Below are 21,407 nucleotides of genomic sequence, written 5' to 3'. Positions count from 1 at the left end.
CTGAGCCCCTCCCCTGTCTTGATCATCACACAAACCATTTCTTCTTAAACTCTTACCCGGAAAGGGTCCTGCAGTTGCAGGTCATGGGGCTGGGAAGATACAGATTTTAAGTCATGGAAACCTCAAAGAACAGATCTATTCGTCCTCTTTCTGTGCTCAGACCAGGGTCCTTGGGAGTGGAGGAGAGAGGAGGGATAGATCTATTCTTTGAGGTTCCCCCAACATTAACCTCTTGGCTCCTAGATCAAAGGATCTCTGAATTTTTTCTCTTCCTAAATTCAGCAAATTGTAGGAACATTCTTGAAGTAACACTGTTTGCCCAACCCAAGCCATGGAAAGCTGGTTAGACACAAGACAGAATTCTTCCTCTCAAGGAGTGTTTTTAAACAGTGTGCTTCCCTGAATAGATGAATTTATAAAACATATAATTAGTTAAAATCTGATTGTGGAAATCTTAAATGGGCACTTCCCTCTCCCTTAAACTGTCTGTGTTTCAAAAAGAAAGGAAATGTCTCTCTCCTGTAAGTCTGAGTCTCCTTTTCCTTAGTTTGAACTTAACTTTAGAGAGTAGATAACCACAAGTGGTTGGTATTATATAAATTTCTGATATAAGAAATCTAAGAGATGTAGTTTTCAGTCTCTATACAAGTTATTATTGGTGTGTCACTAGAAGCAAAATGATTTTCCTCTTTGCCCTTTGTTCACCTGTAAAATGGAAACAGATGTCCGCTGACCTAGTATAGCGATTACTGAAGAGTTCACTGTCATCCAGCAATTGCACACCCAGTAGGTATAACAGAAAAGCATAAAATTCATAAATGTGCTATATATGTAATCCTAAAACTCTGAAGTGAAATAAAGAACTGTAATTTTAGTATTCAAAATTTTAAATCTCTAGCGAGATATAATATATTTAGGACCAATTGAATCAGAAAGTCTGGATTGTGCCCCAGAAACCTGCATTTTAAGTAAGCCCCCTAATTGAGTCTTAAGCACACTGAAGTTTGAGAACAACTAATAGATGATTTTATAAATCCTTCCACTCCAGAATTATAAGGCACCATGCATTTTCTTTTAAAATTTGATTCATGCCAATAAGACCAACATATTTGTACATACAGGTTCATCTTAATAAGAAATATTCTTTCCAAATTCTGAAACTTGGGTAGAATTAAGATTAAAAAAAAAAAGTAAGCTTTATGACTCAAAAAGTTAAGTTCTGGTGACAGATAATAACCACCAGGTTGGGGTGCTGACTTGGGGAGCATGGTTAGTGACCATAGCACATCTCAGTGGAGGCTGTCCTGTTCCTTAGGAGAGGGGTTCAGTAGAAAGCATTGCTCATTTAATTTGGCAAGTTGTCCTTGTTAGAATGAGAGCTGCATTTGGAGTATGTAGGATTGCCTGAGCTTTTCCTCTCTTTTTTGTTTATTCAGCTTTTACTTAATGTGTAAAGGTTCTCTCTGGTCATCTTTTCCTAGCTCCTAGGGATCCTTTCTCTCTTTCAACTCTAGCAGCGCCAATTTGTCTTAATCCCTGACATGGTGTTTTTACTATGTTTTCTGGAGATGTGTCTTGTTTCTGCAACCAGAATTTGATCTGCTCGATATCTTAGTGTTTTGCCATCCTTGCACTATGAAGTGTCATGAGGAAGGTAGGATACATATACAATCTGGAACCAGAAGATTGGATTTAAGCTGTGTGACTTAGCAATGACTCAATTTTCTTGAATCTGCTTCTACTTTTATTATAATAAAGAAGAGAGAGATATCTTAGAATTAAGATGCAGGAAGGCAAAAGAGACGAGTGCTTATTCTGAAGATTCTAGGGGCAGAAACTAGCAGGTGTGATGGTACAACTTGGATTTATGTGGCAGGCTGCTAAGAAAGGATGGTGTTGATGATTTTTAGCAAGGATTCTAGCCTGCTGAATGCATTGTGTGTAGTGTATTGTGTAAAACTTGAGTCTGTAAATAAGAAAACAGAATTGCTTTTGTAGTTTATAAAATAACTTAGTGGGGATAATAATTTAGGACAGGGTATACATTTTCCTTTTCTCTGCCACACATTAGAACAGCAGTTCTCAACCTGTGGGTTGCAACCCCTTTGTAACAATGAAAATACATCCTGCATATCAGATATTTACATTATAATTCATAACAGTAGCAAAATTACAGTTATAAAGTAGCAACGAAAATAATTTTATGGTTGGGGGTCACTATAACATGAGGAACTGTACTAAAGGGTCACGGCATTAGGAGGCATTAGGAAGGTTGAGAATCACTGCATTAGAAGAATGTGAGTTGTCTTCGGCTCGCACATTAAATACACAAACACTAACGAAAGCTGATTAGTAAAGATCTGTGCCTACTTTTTGTGATATCTGACAACAGAGATAAGCAAAAAAAGGTCTTCAGAAAATTGGCATGCAGCCACAGGTTGTATACCCCTGTTTAGGACTTAGTTTACTTTAAGTTAGGACTTTAATTTAGGACCCTGAGACCTTCATTGTCCTTTCAGGATGGCCCTAATGGAGAGGAAATTATCCATTAATTTAGCCAAGACATATTTGAGCACTTTAACTGTTTACTAGTGAAAGACAATGAATGGCACAGGTAAGGTCTGTGCTTAGCACTTACATTCTGATAGAAGACAGTCTGTAAGCAGTAGACAAACCAACACTGATGCTGATGAGCATGTAAAAAAAACATGCATAAGAGTGACTGGAGCAGGGACCACTGGAAATGGAAATGGTGGGAAGGCTGAGCAGGAGGAAGTGAGAAGAGCTGATGCACTGGGGTGTGATGCTTGGAAGGGCTGGGCATTGCAGAATTGAATGTGTTCTGGTGCCATGGGTACCATCCAGAATGTGCTTAGAGTAGCCCTGGTGTTTCTTGAGAAATGAGTGTATTCTCATCTTGGTGGCATTTGCCCTTTGGACAAACAGATCTCTGGATAGACGGACCATTCAGCTGGTGGGAATTTATGGATATTGAACTCCAGGGATCTGGTCTTTAATGTCAACAGATTGACAGTAAAAATGTTTATAATTTATAGGCCATAGAATAGCAGAGGGGATAGGCCTTTAAGATGTGCAGCAAGGCATGCTGCCATCCATTACTCTCTTGCTATCTAGCCCTGGCTCAGGATTGCATGGGGCATAGTCCCAGGTGGGTCTGGGTAGTCATTTGCTAAAGTTGCTCAATAAGTACTCACAAAACAAATAGTCAATTTCTACAGCTTAAAAGTGTTTTTTACAGTAAATGTTCAGTGGTACCACAAGGAAGCAATAAGCCAAATTCAGAATGTGGGACAATCTGCAAAGTAAGTGGCCTAATTTCCCCACAGTAACTCAGTGGCTTTTTTCTAAAGGGTAGTGATGATGGGTGATGGGGACTGTTACAGAGTAAAATAGAAAACCATAAAAGCACCCTCGAATCAAAAATGTAAGCATTATAAGTGGTAAAAGTTACAAATGTGCCAGGTGTGGTGCCGTAGTCCCAGCCACTAGAGAGGCTGAGGTAGGAGAAGAATCATTCAAGCCGAGGAACTTGAGGTTCCCATGTGCTCTGATTACTGAATAGCCGTTGCACTCTAGGCTGGGCAACATGGTACGACCCTGTCTCTTTAAAAAAAAAAAAGTATAAATATGCAGTTCATAGAAAAAAAACAGATACCAATAAACATAAGAAGCTGTTCCTCCTCACTGAGAAAATCAGAAGAATGCAACTAAAGACATAACAAGACACCTTTTATTAAAAACCTATACAATTCTAGGCTTGGCGCCTGTGGCTCAAGCGGCTAAGGCACCAGCCACATACACCTAAGGTGGCAGGTTCGAATCCAGCCCAGGCCCACCAAACAACAATGACGGCTGCAACCAAAAAAATAGCCAGGCATTGTGGCGGGTGCCTGTGGTCCCAGCTACTTGAGAGGCGGAGGCAGGAGACTTGCTTGAGCCCGGGAGTTGGAGGTTGCTGTGAGCTGTGATGCCACAGTACTCTACCCAGGGGGACAGCTTGAGGCTCTGTCTCAAAAAAAAAAAAAAACCCTATACAATTCTATACAATTGTCAAACATTTGTTTATAAAGATAATATGTGGTGGGGGACATAGATGGAGCTGGTGGGTCCTAGTATTTATCCTCAGCATTGCTCCATTGGTGTCTGAGAACCACAGATGCTCTTCGTGGATATTTGCTGTGTACCTGTAGGAAGGCAGGTGTGTGGTGTGTCACAGCAACATTGGTTAGAATAGATGTGTGTGCCCTCTTCCCATCCTCATGCTGTCATCAGGGACTGTCCACATGGAGCATCATACCTCGCTACAGAGAATGTTCTTAGGTAACCCCAAATCCATGAGGAGGTGTCTGCACAGATGGCAAGAGATCTGGAAGTGTTCTCAGCCAATCCTGAGAGGTGGGTGGGGGCACCCTTCACTGGGTGCATTTGGCAGGCTGCCCTGGGTTTTTTTCTCCTTCCTTTTGTCATTTTCGTTAATGCCTAGCCAGCCTTTAGTTTCTTCAGTTAGGAGAGTTGTTCTACCATACTGTTGGATTGGGCGTTGTGGACTGTTTGTTACTCTTTCTTTAGAATTTTTGAAAAATCTGTGTTAGATGAGGAGTTCTTAGAAGATGAGAAGACTTCTTGCCACACTGCTATGGCTGCCTGAGATATTTTTCCAACAAAGATTAGAGGTGAGCTTTCTGGGAGCTTAGTCCTGAGTTTAATTGGCTCCTTGGCAGAGGCACAACACTCTTCTTTTTAGCAGTGTCTTTTGTCCCGTAAGGAGAAATGGGCTGGTGCCCTGGGCAGTGATCAGAACTGGCTGGTTGTTTTGGCCCATAATGGTTTGTTTGGCAGTAAAATAAGAAGAAATGTGCTATTTTATAACTAAATATTTCATGATTTTCTCTCATGCCTTTTGTTAAAGCAGCATCAGCATATGCTTCTTTCTTTATTCTTGGTTAAAATTTCTTAAAATGAAAGTGACATTCTTGTTTTTCTTCCTTTCCTGGCCTTGTCAGATGTTTGTAGTCCTGTTTTGTTGAATTAAGAATTAACAGTTGAGGCTTGACACCCATAGCACAGTGATTACGGCGCCAGCCACATACACTGAGGGTGGCGGGTTTGAACCCGGCCTGGGCCAGTTAAACAAGAATGACAGCTACAACAAAAAATAGCTGGGTGTTGTGGCAGGCACCTGTAGTCCCAGCTACTTGGGAGGCTCTGAGGCAGGAGAATTGCTTAAGCCTAAGAGTTTAAGGTTGCTGTGAACTGTGACGCCATCATAGTTTACTGAGGGCAATATAGTGAGACTCTGTCTCAAAAAAAGAAGAATTAGCAGTTGAATCATTGTGGAGGTGTTATTTTATATTATTTTCATAGATTCATTTGGATGGGTAGAATTTGAATCAAATCTGAGGTTGCTAAATAAATTTTTTCTTTTATATGTTTTTTCTCATCTTAATACAGAGTTACATAGAATTCAAACATTGGAGAATTTATATACGTACATAAGTATAGTAAACATTAAGTATAAATATGTATATGTACTTAATAAGTATAACTGTATATATACATTTCATTGTTTTTGTGTTTTTTAACATTACTACTGACATTTTAGAATGGATAGATAGATCCGGATATGAGGTGGCTCATGCCTGTAATCCCAGCACTCTGGGAGACCACAGTGGGTGGATTGCTTGAGCTCAGAGTTTGAGACCAGTCTGAGCCAACAGTGAGACTTTTATCTACAGAAATGACTGGGTGTTGTGGTGGGCACCCATAGTCCCACCTACTCGGGAGGCTGAAACAAGAGGATCTCTTGAGCCAAAGAGTTTGAGGAGTTTGAGGTTGCTGTGAGCTATGATGCTACGGCATTCTACCAAGGGCAACAAAGTGAGACTATCTAAAAAAAAAGAAAGAATGGATAGGTAAAAGTTCTGTTCAGATAGAAAACTAACTTTTATCAGCTTTGTAACTTTATTTGTATAGATTTGTTTCATTTTCTTACACATTTATACAGTAGTAGAACCTCCATAATTGATCACCTCCCTACATTAACTACCTTCTTAAGTTGATCTCTTTTTATAGACCAGACATGCACCACATGTATGTATCAATTCAGTAGGCCTAGTTCCTTATGTTGACCACCTCTGTATGTTGACCAGTTTGTTACAGTCCCTTGGGTGGTCAACTTACAGAGGTTCTACTGTTCATGTATCTTAAATGGAGACAAGGCTCAACACAGTAGAATATCTTGATTGATTAAATGAGACAGGCTTGGTCTGTTGTTGCCAGGGCTAGAGTGCAGTGGCATCACCATAACTCACTGCAACCTCAAACTCCTGGGCTCAAACAATCTTGCTGCCTCAGCTTCCTGAGTAGCTGGGCCTATAGGTGTGCACCACCACTTCTGATTAGTTTTGCTATATTGATTTATTTATTTATTTTTCTAGAGACAGGATCTCACTCTTGCTTAGACTGGTCTAGAACTTCTGGTCTCAACTGACCCTCTTCCCTTGGCCTCCCAAAGTACTAGGATTTATACCTATGAGTCACTGCCCCCAGCCATCAATATTTGTTATTTATTTTGATATGTGACATCAGGGTGGCATTTCTTGCTTGAGCTTTGCAGTCCATCTCTCCTGTTAATGGGTGTTAGTGAAATGTGAGTCCTGTAGGATCATATATGCTGGACTGTGAAAGATGAACCACAGAAAGACAGGCATCCAGATGACCCTATGAGTAGTGCTGAGTCTCCACTGTTATCAAGGCCTGTTTCTCTCAGAGTCTCATGGCAAGTTTTTGCAGGTGTGGTTGTGTGGTGTCAAGCTTATTGAATCTTGGGGCATTCTGTTGTAGATGAGAGGTTTGCTGAGCTGTTTATGAATTAAGCTGATGAGTAAATATAATAAATAGTAGCTATCACTGTTATTTAAAAATTATTGGTACAATGTAAAACCGAAATGCTGATTTGGGTCTGTAATGTAAAATAGCTAAGAATTTCATTCAGCTTTGTTTAGCCTAGTATCCTAGGAATTTGCTCCTGACATCTTTTTTTCTTTAAGATGATACAGATGTTTTCCTTGTACTTTGAGTCCTGTCAGACACCACTTCTAAAGAAACTTTGTGTTTTGCAAAGATAATTCCATATTACCCTGCGCTGGGATCTGGCAGCACAGACGGGCTGAGGGAAGGTTTTTCTTTCAGATTATTACATTATTGTGCCAGGCAAATATCTACATTTATATTTGAGCTTGTAAACACATGATAACATTTATAAGGCCTTCTGTTAAAAAGGATTCTAAATGTTATATGTCAGCAAAAATTAATCATGATTTGCGCCATGAGAGTAGGAATCTACTAATATATAGTCTAGCTGGGGGCGATGCCTGTGGCTCAAAGGAGTAGGGTGCCAGCCCCATAAGCTGGAGGGCGGGTTCAAACCCAGCCCTGGTCAAACACTGCAAAAAAAAATTATATATATATATGTATGTATATATAGTCTAGCTACCCACCAGCTTATGCAAACATTTTGTATTGATCAGGACAGATCTGTGGCTCACAGGTGTCTCTGAACTCACTCACAGGCTGTTAAGAGGACAGTTCAGTGAATAGTTGTAGGGGCACATGCTCTTCCAAAGTCCAGACAAGGCTGTGATGGAAGCTTGAGCTATTGTCTGACTGTCTGATTGAAAAACACTTTCTTTACCCTCAGCCTTTCCCATTACATGAAGGACCTGAATGTGTGGCTTTAGCTTAATTAGGTGCACGAAGAGAATAGGCCTGTTAAGTGTCTTACCTCTTACAGTTTCTCTGGTCAGGTAACTCAGATAATTATGCTTCTATAGAATGTAACCTGGCCAAGACTGAGTTCTCCTGTTGCCTTCCAGCACTGTGGCCCCACATCCTCTTTTCTTATGCTGACAGAGAACATCCTGGCTGTTCTGGTCTTAACACTATTGAGTTGGGAAGCAGATAGAAATGAAAAATTTACACACATTAGATATTTCTACTGTGAATTTGATCTTTTACCTTTCTAAATTTAATAATTTTTTTCTTCCATTTTGGTTTTGTTTTTCTCTGATCTAAAAGGAAAAGCTGAAAGATAAGTCATCTTTTATTCAATGTTCTCTTTTTCTGCTCTACAAAGGAAAACTCTGCACCCTGGCAGTCAGAACACTACTGGCACGTCAGTATATAGGTGTACATGAGCACCAGTATATTTCTATCTTAACATCACCAACCTGCTGTCTAGAAAAGGAGAAGAAATCATTCATTGACTAGAATGATTTGCTGTCTTTGACAGGCTTTCATGCAGAAAAAGCCCCAAGTGTTCTAGTTAATTGACACCTTGCAGCATGTCTCTGGAAAGCCTGATCATGTGTAGTGCCGGGCCTCACCCTGCCACTGTAGCCAAATTGCCAGAGCTGTTCTTTTCTGTTGCTTGCTATGCTCTTGTTCACTCTTGTGTTTGTGAACTCACTGTTGGCCTGGCTCTCCGGTGATAGCATGTGGTAATAGTTTGGAATAACGGGTCTATATTTGAATCCAGTTACTTTTTTGTGACTCTGGGTATATTTTCTTCTCTCTGATCCCAAATTTTATCATCAAAGATTTAAATAGTAGGGGTGTAGATTCTGTGAGAACACAAAAGGCTTTCCACAGAGTGCTCAGTCCACTTGCATCCAGGGCATTGCCACACAGTGGAGTCAGTGAAGTATCTGGTTTAAGTGGTTCTCAGTATAACTTTAAGGTATTATTAGCTGTATAAAATGAAACATAAATACATATGGAAGTATTCTGAAATTTATCTAGTCTTCAAAGCAAGGCATTTATTATATTCAGATATTTTGTTATCTTAAATTGTAAAGTAATACAGTTATCCTGTTGTAACACATTAGACTTCTTAAAAACTGGCTATTACCAAGATGCTTTTCGTGCATAATTTTAGATTTTGTAGTGTTATTGTTAGAAGGTCTTATGAGCATTTACATTATGACATTATTTTATTTTAAGTTTGATAATAACCTATGTAGAACAAAACTAAGATTTGCAAGGGTAGGTTCTGTGTGATCTCAGGTAGCAAAGGCACTCTGCTGTCTAGTTTTAGTAGAGAGGTGCACCCCCTCCTTGGATTTCACTTCACCAATTCACAGCCTCTCCTGCTCTACCATCCTGGTTGTGTGATTCTCGGGGTACCCCAGACACACTGGGGCAGAGTCCCCAGGGATGGAGTGCTTGGGAGTCTGCATGTTTAATAAGAATTTCAGGTGAGTCTTATGTTTAACAGCAATATGAAAACCTTTGTTATTCTTCATATCCTATGAAAGATAAATAAGATTTATGTCACTGTTGCCCTATACTTTCTGGCCACAAGTAATTTACTGTTACACACATCTCAGCATAGTAGTTACTGAGCAGAAGCTCACTGACTAACATTCTGATCAGCATGTGCTCAGCAAGGCAATGAGTAGGACCTGCCCTTGAGTCTTTCTTCCTCCCCAGATCACATTCTCCCCCCAGGGGCTGCTTTAAGCCACTTAGCCATTGCTGGATTTCTGAATTTATTTAGTTGTAGCCTGAGATTATACTTACAGCATCAAGTTTGTACAGAGCTGCAGTTTCTCTGAGCCCTCTAAAGACCTAGGAACCCAAGCATGTTGTGTGACCTCTTCATGTCTGATATGTGGTGTTCTTGGTTGGAAGGGCCCAACATGTGACCAGGAAAAAGGAGTTGCAGTGAGGCTGTGAAATGTCACCACGTGGGACGTGACTTTTGGTTTAAGGATGGCCTTTTCATATCTTTTCTTTAGTTTAGTTTTTTTTTTTTTTTTTTAAGACAGAACTAGAATGAAACTGGATGATGGAAGAATTAGCCAGTCTTAGAACCTCTTGGTTCAGTTAGAAAGTAAACCAATTGACCTGTGCTGGCATTTCTTGTGGCCAGCATTGGGGATCCATATGGTGGCTGTGTCCTGCCAACCCTGCTAGAGCCTTTGCAAATTCCCTGCTATCTATAGGACAACACATTTTACATTTGCCTGGGGTTATGGTAAGCCACCCATTTTATATGGTGACTTGTAATGCACAGTGAACAAATAATTAATTCTGGTGTGCTCTATTTTAGTTTTCTAAAGTGCTCATTAAACTCACTAAATTGTTTTCCCAGTCTACTAATGGGTAACAGCATGATTTTTAAAAAACACTGATTGAAATTCCTTAATCTGGCATTTGAGATGCTCTTTGATTTGCCCATCTCTTTTCCCCACCCTACTTTTGCATTAACTCCTTGTTCTCTGAACTCACCAAATCCATTTTTCTTCCTTTGCTGAGAATGTACCTTCTTTGCCTTTCAGATTTCCTGGTGTGAGTCATCTCTAGCCTTAGCTCTAATGCCCCCTTTCCATGACTAGTTTGGAGTACCTTTGTCACTTTACATTTATTTGTAAGTTATGTGTAGCATTTGATTCAGATAACATTTAATCTTATACTACCTTATAATTGCCAGTTAATTGATATGATTCTTTATCTTGCTTTTCTGTGATGATTGAAAGCTACTTTAAGACAAGGCCTGCCTTTTTTTCCTCTGCACCCTCTGTGGCACTAAGCACATCACAGAACATTTTTAAACTGTTTGGGGACTCCTAAGTTAGGTGCTTCATAGTTTCTTTGCCATAATCAGTGCTGATGACTTATACTCTTGAGGCAGGAAGAAATATTCCTATATTAGAATTATTTCTAGATAACTTTGTTTTGGAGGGGTATGAGATTAGTAAAGCATGAAAAGTATTATGAATTTGTAGAATTAGTTTGGACCCTTTTTGTATCATTGTGAACTTGTTTGGGAAAGTGATCGATAATAATCATGTTCATTTTATGTTCAGCCATATCAGCGGGAACAAGATTGGCTGGGAGAAGACAGGAAGTCACCCAGAGCCTCAGGCACGGGGAGACCCAGGAGACCAAACAAAGGTAGCAAGTTTATGCCTTATATTCTTTAAATTCTGACTCTTTAAGCATGTTGTATTAGTGATCAATTTAAAGAAAAATCCTTTCTCTCGTTTAAGCATGTGTTATAAACTTTTAATAAAGGGGATGAGAAGGTGAGTAAGAGATGAGAGCTATGTCCTGGCCAGCCTGTCTCTGGGCGTGGCAGGCCCTTGGTACACATCTTTCCCCAGTTGTCTGCTTGCTTTATTATCTTGGACAAGGTACTTAGAGCCTTTTGAACCTTCATTTCTTGTAGGGTTTTTGTGAAGATGAATTGAGAAAGAAGCTGGGATATGTACATTAAAAATTGAAATAAGCTAAATTTCATTTTCTCCTTTTTTCCTGCTTCTACCTGTTAATGGTAACTTTAGAAATATCTTTTTACTTTGCAAAGCCATGTCTGCCACATGTAATCACCAAAAAGGACCAGGGCTCCTGGTTGGTTTGTACTTAAGATCTTCTAAATATCAGAAATTTCTCCAGTACTCTTTAGTAGTCTTACTGCTGAATGAATGAATGTATTATAAATAAGCAACAAAATGCTTTGTGATGCCCATTATTTTCAAAGTACTTTCCCAAAGCATTTTGAGTTATTTTATATCTATATTCTTTTTGAATGGAGAGTGTAGAAAATGCTAGTGAATTATCTATGAATTATTTTTTTATTTTTTTTTTTGAGATACAGTCTCACTTGTTGCCCTTGGTATAGTACTATGGCATCATAGCTCACAATAACCTCAAACTCTTGGGCTTAAGTGATCCTCTTACCTCAGCCTCCCAAGCAGGTGGGATTACAGGTGCCCGCCACACGCTTGGCTATTTTTAGAGACAGTCTCCCTCTTGCTCAGGCTGGTCTCAGACTTGTGAGCTCAGGCAAGCCACTTGTCTCAGCCTCCCAGGTGCTAGGTATGAGTCATGGCACCTGGCCCTGAATTATTCTTCTTAAGATTAATTTTGGCACTTTGCGTTTTAAAGGATAAAATTCAACACTGAATTCCATACCATTGTAAAGACTACATTTATTTCAAACCAGAAAAATGTATATGTCATTATGGTGGCACTAAATCAAGCAATAAGCAATTTTCATTTCCAACACTTACTCTGAAAAAGAAAAAAAAATGTTCATTGTGCAAAAAAGTAATTGTTCTACAGCAGTTGTTCTGGCTATTTAGGCCATTCTCCTCCAGCCCCCCTTTTTCTTTCCTTAGTCCTACTACCTCAAGGTAATCATTTGGAACCCAGACTTCTTCCTGTGCTTGTTCATATACTCCACATTTGGTTGCTTAGTTGTTACAGAATGGTATTTTCACCTAACCATGCATCATGTACCTCTTACTATGCAAGTATCTGTAGATCTGAGACATTATTTTAATGGGATTAGCTTGTGGTTTGGGTTTTGTTTTATTTTGGTTTTGGCTTTAATTTTTTGCCTATATATAATTAATTTGGGGTTTTATAATGAGTACAAAGAATGTTTGAGTTAGAGTTTTTGTTTGTTTTTTAAGTACCAGCTGTGGCATGGAAGAGCGAGTCAAGTCTGGATTAGAACCTCAGTTCTATTAAGTTACAGTTGTGTAATTGTGGTCAGATTCTATAGCCTTTCTGAGTGTTAGTTTCCTCTTCTGTGGAGATACTAGGCAAAGTCTCAAGAAGAACAAACACAGAGGAACAGACCACATGGGTGATGGATGAACCAGAGCCAAACAAGACAGTAAGGCTGCCCAGCATTTAGCAAGTGCAGAGCTGGGGACTAAAGGGGAAAACCCATGGGAGGAGAAACCACAGTAGGAAGCTGGAACCGCTTCCTGAGATGAGTTCTCCAGGCTCCCGCCCCCCAACACAGAGGGTATATATCCTCTGGGAGCCACAGCCTTGTCTCCTATGGCATAGTGTATGTTAATGACATTTCTGCATGAGAGGCTGCCCTAGGAGAGGATTGGATATGGATATTCTCTCTGTTCTTAGGGTAGCATTAAATCAGATCTCTCTGAAATAGGACTTAACCTTTCTACCCTCCATGTCTGGCAGGTGAGGTACTTAGCACATCTTAAATGAATGGAAATGTGACACACACTCATTTTACTCCCTCCTGCTCTTTCCTCTATAGGCAGAAGGTTCATCCACTGCCTCTTCAGGAAGCCAACTAGCCGAAGGCAAGGGGAGCCAGATGGGCACTGTCCAGCCAATCCCATGCCTCCTGTCGATGCCCACCAGGAACCACATGGACATCACCACACCTCCCCTGCCCCCCGTCGCGCCTGAGGTGCTGAGAGTGGCTGAGCACAGGCACAAGAAGGGGTTGATGTACCCCTACATCTTCCATGTCCTGACGAAGGTATTATCCAAAGGGCCCTGGAGTGGCTTTTCTTATTTGACAGGTGGTCATTCCTTATGGGTGTTTTGTCCTTTTGTCCTTTTTTGGATTGTTTTTCTATTTCCACTAAACTGTTTGAAACAAAATTCACTATTTCCTTTCTAACCATTGGACAAAAGATGAAAATTTATAACTGTAACTACAATTTAAAAATAACTTGTAAAGCCTCACTTCTCACCTTCAATTTAGTATAAAGTATTTTTGAAACTTCTGATGAAATAATGATACATCACATTTTTTATGACTTGTAATTTTATTCCTTTTATTTTAATTTCAAAATTTCTTATATCATATTTATGCTGTAATATCAGTTTTAATTCTGATGTCAGATAAAATATCTGATTTCTTTATAACTTGTGCTTAAAAAATAATGTCTCCCCTTTTGAATGGTTTATAGTACTTTATGCATTTTGACTTGTTCATCTACCTCATTGAGTGCAATTTTAATAGTACTGATAGCAAAAAATGTAATATAGGATTTTGTGAAATGTGCATAGTCAGAAAATGCAGTTATTTTATGCAGTGTCATAATTTTACTTTAGTGTCTTATCTAATGTATGCATAAATATTAATATATACATATACTATGGCATTGTTTTTTAATCTTGGTGTCTCAAATTCATCTATGTGTATTTAAATTTCCTCAGTGATTTGTAGTCTTTATGTTAACATTTATAACCCTAGACTCACAATTTAATAGGTTACTTTAGTGACTAAACTTACCGTGCAGAATTGGTTTATTACTATCTTGTATTATTAACATGTTTTCATCAGTACCTTTACCACCACTTCTAATCAGATCTTTTCTGTCTATTTTCTACAATCCATCTGTGGTTTGTAAAATGGAGTCAATAAATGCAAAATGCACTCCCATTCCATAGTACTCCTGCGGTGGACTGCAAGTGTTAACTTACTAATTTAAACATTCTTTACTTTTATAAATTAAAGGACATGAAAAATATTTAGCCAGAAATTTCCTCAGCTCCTTTAATTTATTTTTTAATTGTAATTGTCTGCAAATCTCATCTATTATTTGATATGGGCCATGTGTTTGTGGTATCACTTTTTAGATTGTGGTTGTAAGGTAAACATTTTATTTTTCAGGTTCAACATAAATTATAAAGGGTAAGTGAAAAGTGATTGTTGTGGGGAAAAGAGTTTAAAGAACCAAAATTTTGGGAAGACATCTTTCAAAATAACATGTAAAGAGACAACACCATTTCCCTGTGGGGCTGTTTGAGGTGCAAGGTACCCTGGAGCCACCTGCTCTGTCCACACTGGTGAATCTGGTGTGTGGACCATTTGTTAGATCCATGTAAGAGCTGCAAACTGTACCAAAACTCTTCATCATTTCTCACAAATTTCATGGCAAATACTGGTAAAAACAAAAGTTTGGTTGAGAATAGAAAACTTAATTGTGTCTTTTCAGATTTTAAAATGCTACTTAAAAATTTTCAGTATACTAGGGAAGAGGTTAGACTATATAAGCATAGTATTTCCTATGAGCTGAGTGGCTCTGGTATTAAATTATCTAGGCTGAGACAGTTGCAGTGAGATTAATCTTCAAATAGAGAATTATCAAAATACCATAATATTAAGAAAAATATTCCCTAGGTAAGAGTGTTAGAACACATGTAACTACTGGATTAATGAATATGAAAGTACTCAGGATAAGGGAAAAGGCCAATTTTGAAATTAAACTTATGTAAAAGAAAGAGCAAATGTTAGAAAATTATTATTAAAAGAGTATACATATAAGTAAGTTTAACAAACATTGAAGATCATAAATGTATTTTTATGTTACAAATATACATAAATAAAATTCTTTGCAAAATATCTTAAGATGTATCTTGATGCTATGAAATACCAGAGACAGGTGACCACAGAATCTTGGCAGCAGTCTCAGTTGCCAAAGGCTATAGTCAGTCATTTGTCTCTTGGGATCATGTTCTTGAGCCAAATGCAGTTCTTGCCGTATTGGCCCTGGAACATGGAAAGATGCAATGGGACAGACACATCTATTGAGCACCTGCCACACTGTAGCAGAAGCCTAATACATGATTTGACAAGTTTTTAAAGACAAGCCTGGTAAAGAAATTTTGACCAGTATGTTTTCAGTGTACTCGTTTCCTTTGGATTGCCTACAGATCATGCAGAATTACAAGTTTTATTGCACATGACTATCCTGATTCTCTAAATAAAAGTTGCAAGTTGTCAGTGTTTTTTATTTGTTGTCTAATGTTATCTGTCTAGATTGTTGAAAAGACTTTGGATCATCTATGTAGTCTTCTTTTGTTCTTGGTTTCAGGTTAAACATAAAATAATTTAGATTTTATTTTGATTCTTTGAGCATTCACTTTGACTACAGCTAATAAACTCTTTCTAAACATCTCAGTATAGGCAAATTGTTAAGCACTTGATTTGGAATAGAATTGCAATGTCATTAACTGGAGATAATACAGTATATTTCTGTGAATTTATTGTAAATTCAACATGAAAAATGTGCAATGTTATTCTGCTTTCTTCCATGCAAAGGGTGAAATCAAAATTGCTGTTTCTATTGAAGATGAAGCCAACAAGGACCTGCCTCCGGCCGCTCTGCTCTATAGGCCAGTTCGTCAGTATGTTTACGGAGTCCTGTTTAGTTTGGCAGAAAGCAGAAAGAAAACTGAGAGACTTGCTTTTAGAAAGAACAGACTTCCACCAGAATGTATGTACTGTAAAAATCCATTGTTTGTTTTCCTCGGTACCTCGTAATCTTTTGTGCATTTTCTAAAGCCTTAGAAGAATCATGACTGAATTGACCCCAAGTGCCTCCGTGTAAAGGAGGTGGGCCTTCATCAGGGGCAGTAGGCCAGGTAGAGGCTCTTAGAAAAGGAGGAGAAGCCACAGACTTTCTTCCTCAGTAATATTTCAATAATGATGTTTATTCAGTAAAATAAGAAAACAGCAGGTTTACGCTTTAAACTGAATGTTGATCTGAAAGCAATCCTCAATTGCCGTCATTCTCTGTAATTACCACGTCTTAGTAATCAGGATGAGTATGTTTCTATGCTCTGGTTTTTATGAGGTGCAGATCTACTCTCTCCAGAAGGCCACTGTTCTAGAGAAAAGTTCCATCAGGTCTCTGAAGGGCCCTTTCTGGGCTGTTGGAGTTCCACCAAGCACACACAGCTCTGCATCTATAGCGAAGGTCGTGGGACTTGAGTGGATCTTTGCAGGATTATAATGACTTACCTTGGAGTCCTCCAAGATGCATGTACTTCCAGCTGATCAACTCTGGGGATAGCGGGTGAAGGTGGAAAAACTGAAAAGTATTGTTTGAAACATTGGTCAAAGTTGAGCTAAAAAGCATTTTCCTTCTAGTGCAGTGGTTCTCAACCTGTGGGTCGTGACCCCTTTGGGGGTCAAATGGCCCTTTCACAGGGGTCACCTAAATACATCCTGTATATCAGATATTTACATTAGGATTCATAATAGTAGCAAAATTATAGTTATGAAGTAGCAATGAAAATAATTTTATTGTTGGGGGTCACAACAACATGAGGAACTATATTAAAGGGTCGCGGCATTAGGAAGGTTGAGAACCACTGTTCTAGTGGTACTGCGTAATATTTTGAGAAAAGAATGACTTTCTGTGTGGGTAATTTAATCCCCTAATATAAGGAATGTAAAAGTAACTGTATATTTAGTAGGAGATATAGAAAAGATCCTCAAATATACATTCTTAAATAAGAATATTGTTAATTGTGGAAATTATAAAGTGCTAGATCATCCTTTAAACCAAAGCTATTTAGTTACAGAATACCTATATGTGTGGTACGTCAGTGCAGGCCTTTTGAGATGGGAAAAGCTTGTTAGCACCAACTGATTACATGGAGTTCTAAGCTTTGCGACTTTAAACTGAGTTCATTACATCTTTCTGTTTGCAATTGCTATAAAAAACTTGTGATTTATGTGGTTTTAAAATGAAGCCCCTGTGACTACCCTTCCTTGAAGATAGTTGTCCTGAGAATGATTGCTGAGCTACTTATGTGATATCATTAGCAAGAGGTGAGGCCAACTTTGCAGGGTTCCCATCTTTGACCTTCTAGATCCATGATGGCTAGAGATACCATTTGGAACACTAGGCATTATAAATCACCTTTTCCTCAAAGATCCAGGACATCCTTAAATGTACACATTTGAATAACATTTCTTACTCTGCATAAGGTGAATCGTTCTACCCTGTCATTGCCCTTTTTCCCTGTGGCCTCAGTAGGCCTTCAGGGCTTTTTAATACTGTTGCTCCTTGGCTTGGCGCCTGTGGCTCAAGCGGCTAAGGCGCCAGCCACATACACCTAAGGTGGCGGGTTCGAATCCCCAGCCCGGGACCGCCAAACAACAATGATGGCTGCAACCAAAAAAAATGGCCGGGCATTGTGGCGGGCGCCTGTAGTCCCAGCTACTTGGGAGGCTGAGGCAGGAGACTCGCTTGAGCCTAGGAGTTGGAGGTTGCTGTGAGCTGTGATGCCATAGCACTCTACCCAGGGGGATAGCTTGAGGCTCCGTCTCAAAAAAAAAAAAAAATACTGTTGCTCCTTTTTCTTCTGAGCTTAGCATGCCTGTGTTGCAGGCTCTCTTTGGTCCCATTTTCTGTGATGTCCAGGCTGCTGCAGCTCCTTCATACTCCACTTCAGAGCACTGTCTTCATGGTAGAAGATGTTCTTTTACTTGCTTATCTGTTCCAAAAACAGTGTTATCTTTACAGAGCAAACTCCTCATGGAGTTTCCAATGATCGTAACTTTGGGTTGAATATGAATGGGCATTATAGCCACTGCACTGTCCTTTGGAGTTGGATGTGACTGTTCCCATCCCTCCAGTTTCAGGATGGTCTGCATCATCAATGTGCCGCAGAGCCAAACAAGCAGAGGAAGTAGTCTTGACCTCTCATGCCCTGCTCCAGGTCTGTAGCGTGCACAGTTGGTGATGCTTGCCACTATCATTGGCTGTCTTGGGCCTAGGTTGGGCTGTTTCATCCTGGGCCTAGGAGAGACTGTCTTATTAACAGACAGTAAGGGAAAGTATTCTCAGGGCCAAAGTATACAGAGCACGTGGGGGTGGGGGGAAGGAGTCTGTGGAAGCCAGGGAGGGCCACAACTTTGGTGATGTTTCCTTGTCCGTTACCTTGCTCTGACCAAGCCACCTCCAGCTGGGGTCAGATCTCACAGGAATGGAGCCATCAAAGAAAGCTAAGAAAGGTTGGGGAAGTCTTGGGTGACTCAGGGATGCCATTGACCTAAGTGGAGGAGGAAAGGGACACAGGAGAACACAAAAAGGGATGGAGGCAGCAGGCTGCACTGCATGTTCTCTTGAGACATAGCTGAGATGGCCAGGAGAAGGCCATAGCTTCAGGTTTTGTGGAACTTCTTCCCCCTGCCTTTTACTCTTTTCTTCCTCTTTCCACTCCTTTCCTCCTCCTTTTTAAGGATAGGAGACTAAATAGTTCAGTTGTTATTCTTTTACCCAATGGAAAGGATTTAATAGGTGAGAAACAAAATGAACGGGAAGAAATTAGAAAGTTCTAAATAAGGATTTGATGTTAGTTGGGGTCTAAGTGGGAGAGAGGAGCAGAAGAAGGAGTGCATACATATTCTGGGATCACCTTTCTTGGTGAATGCAGGAAAAATTGGGGTTAAGAATCCCTCAGGTTTGGTTTAGGAAAGGGAGCCATCTAGCAGTAAGCAAAAAGATGAGAGCCCAGCTGGGGCTGAGCTTATGAGTTGATCATGGTGGAGGCATGAAGGCTGCCCTTTGGCAAACGTAATTTAATATTTTTTCAATGGTAAATGAGATTTTACAAGTGATTTCATAAACATTTAGGTCTATTATTACTGTGTTATTACTTTCAGAGGACTGTCCAGCAGGCAATAGAAGAATGAATGCTAATTTGCATAGGTAAACAGCTTATTGGAGAAGAAAATTGAAAGTTTGGTGTGTTAGAAAATTAAACTTACTTGTGTGAGAGTATATGTAATTGCTGAGTTCTTTGAAAGGTCAGTGCTTAACAAATTATAATCTTTTCTGCTCATGTGATTTGCAAACTTTAGTTTTTACTTTTCTATAGGATGAGAAGCCATTGAAGGTTTGCTATGAATGATATTCCTGTTTAGAAAGATGAGTAGGGTAGTGACATTTGAACTGAACCAAAACAGAGATGAAACTTTTAAATGACACAGAAAGAGTGAGTTCAGATGACCTTGCCTAGACAGTTAATTAAGCCTCTGGAATTTAACAATGTGTTGTGACAAATAAAAATTTACCTCTGAATGGAAAAGATGTAGAAATTTGACCTTTGAGTTTAAAAAGTGACAGACATTTGTACTATAATTTCAGTGGGTGAAGTTCTTATGAGCAGCCTAGAATCTAGATCTCAATGGGGAGCTGATAAAATTGAGCTTGTATCATATGTTTCATGAGGGAAAAACAATCCTGTTATATAAAAAGGTTTTTATGTCAGTAATACATACCCGATTATCATCCTTAATTGGAATACCAGCTCTCCATAAGGGAAAGTTTTGTCCTGAGAATCTCTTGTGATTGTTGTGCCTGAGGGCTCTCAACCTACTCAAAACAAATGTGTGAGAAATTAATAATATGTATGGTGTGAATATTCATTAACAGTGCATGCACTAAAACGTGTCCCTTATAACCTGTTCATTAGATTTTAGCTGGCTAAATACTAACTCTGCTCAGGCCATTGATTTAGACTTCATTACTTGAAATATCTTATTATTTGGTTACACGCTTTAACATTATTAAGGAGAATGCTATGGCTTCTTGATTCTCTAAATGAGATAGGAAAATGTCTCTGCTGCAATGAAGCTGATTTTGAAAGGGTTCTTAGATTCTTGGTTGATGAGATTGTATTTAAATCTTGTTGACATATGCTTCTAACCTGTGGTTACTGTTGGGCCATGTATACCGTGTTTCCCTGAAAATAAGACCTACCCAAAAAATAAGCCTTAAGCAGGATTTCTATGCATTTGTTAAATATAAGACTTACCCCGATAATAAGACCTAGTGATGGGTCTTATTAGAAAGGTTGGGGCAGTCTGGGGTGACTCAGGGATGCCATTGACCTAAGTGGAGAAGGAAAGGGACACAGGAGCTCACCATGATTGGCTGTCTTGGGCCTAGGTTGGGCTGTTTGATCTTGGACCTGTCAAGACTGTCTTGACTCCATGCATTTTGGCTCAAAGACTAAGATGTCCCCTGAAAATAAGCCCTAGTGTGTCTTCTTAAGAAAAAATAAATATAAGACAGTGTCTTATTTTGGGGGAAACACGGTAGGTTAAATGAAATCACGTACCCAATGGAAGAAGATCCACAAACCACAAAGTGTCCTGGGAGGGCCAGTCTCTGTGAAGGCTTGTTCTTGCCACTTCTTGGCTTTCCATTGTGGTCTGGCAACTGAAACCTCTGCATGTGGAATCCGTAGTGAGCCAGCTGTTCCAGCAGCTGATGCAGCCATTTTTGAATGGGAAATTAGTGACCTAAAATAGCTTCAGAATCATACATGTGCAGATGTGTGTTCTTGTTAATGGTCTCTGTAAAAATAAAGAATTTCCCAAGATGGACTTATTATATCAGAGTGAACTACTAAAGTCTTAAGGATTGTTTTAAAATATTTAACTCTCAGTAGATTTAAGACATATTCATTTGGAAATCTAGTCTCTTGATAAAGGCATATGATGAAGTGTTCCTAATTTACAGTTAGTTTTCATGTGATTTACCAAAGTTTCATTATATGGTTGAGGTAGGATATCAGGCCTTTTAACAGTTCTAGCTCTTTGAAAGTCATATTGAATTACATGCTGGCAATTTATTTTCACTCCTTTCTCTCCATCCCTAAGTTCTATAATTTTGCTTTTGAGAAATTCTTCACTGTATTTTCTTTTTTTTTTTTGGAGACAGAGCCTCAAGTTGTTGCCCTGGGTAGAGTGCCATGGCATCACAGCTCACAGCAACCTCCAACTCCTGGGCTCAAGCGAGTCT

General features: G+C 39.3%; 1 protein-coding gene across 4 annotated transcripts in view; it reads left to right on the top strand.

Moving 5' to 3' along the window:
- Positions 1-21,407, top strand: part of FAM120A (family with sequence similarity 120A) — a 129,385-nt gene that overhangs the window by 66,951 nt on the left and 41,027 nt on the right. For all 4 annotated transcript variants that reach the window (XM_003795026.2, XM_023516234.1, XM_023516232.1 and 1 more), the window contains exons 8-10: positions 10,890-10,977; positions 13,103-13,330; positions 15,905-16,079. In XM_003795026.2, coding sequence (XP_003795074.1) covers positions 10,890-10,977; positions 13,103-13,330; positions 15,905-16,079 — 491 coding nt within the window. The remainder of the gene's footprint in view (positions 1-10,889; positions 10,978-13,102; positions 13,331-15,904; positions 16,080-21,407) is intronic.

This window comes from Otolemur garnettii, unplaced genomic scaffold, assembly GCF_000181295.1.
Source record: "Otolemur garnettii isolate 467f Iridium unplaced genomic scaffold, OtoGar3 scaffold00088, whole genome shotgun sequence".
Taxonomy (NCBI): domain Eukaryota; kingdom Metazoa; phylum Chordata; class Mammalia; order Primates; family Galagidae; genus Otolemur; species Otolemur garnettii.
The sequence above is the reverse complement of the archived record's forward strand: the minus strand, read 5'-3'. Positions and strand labels throughout refer to the sequence as shown.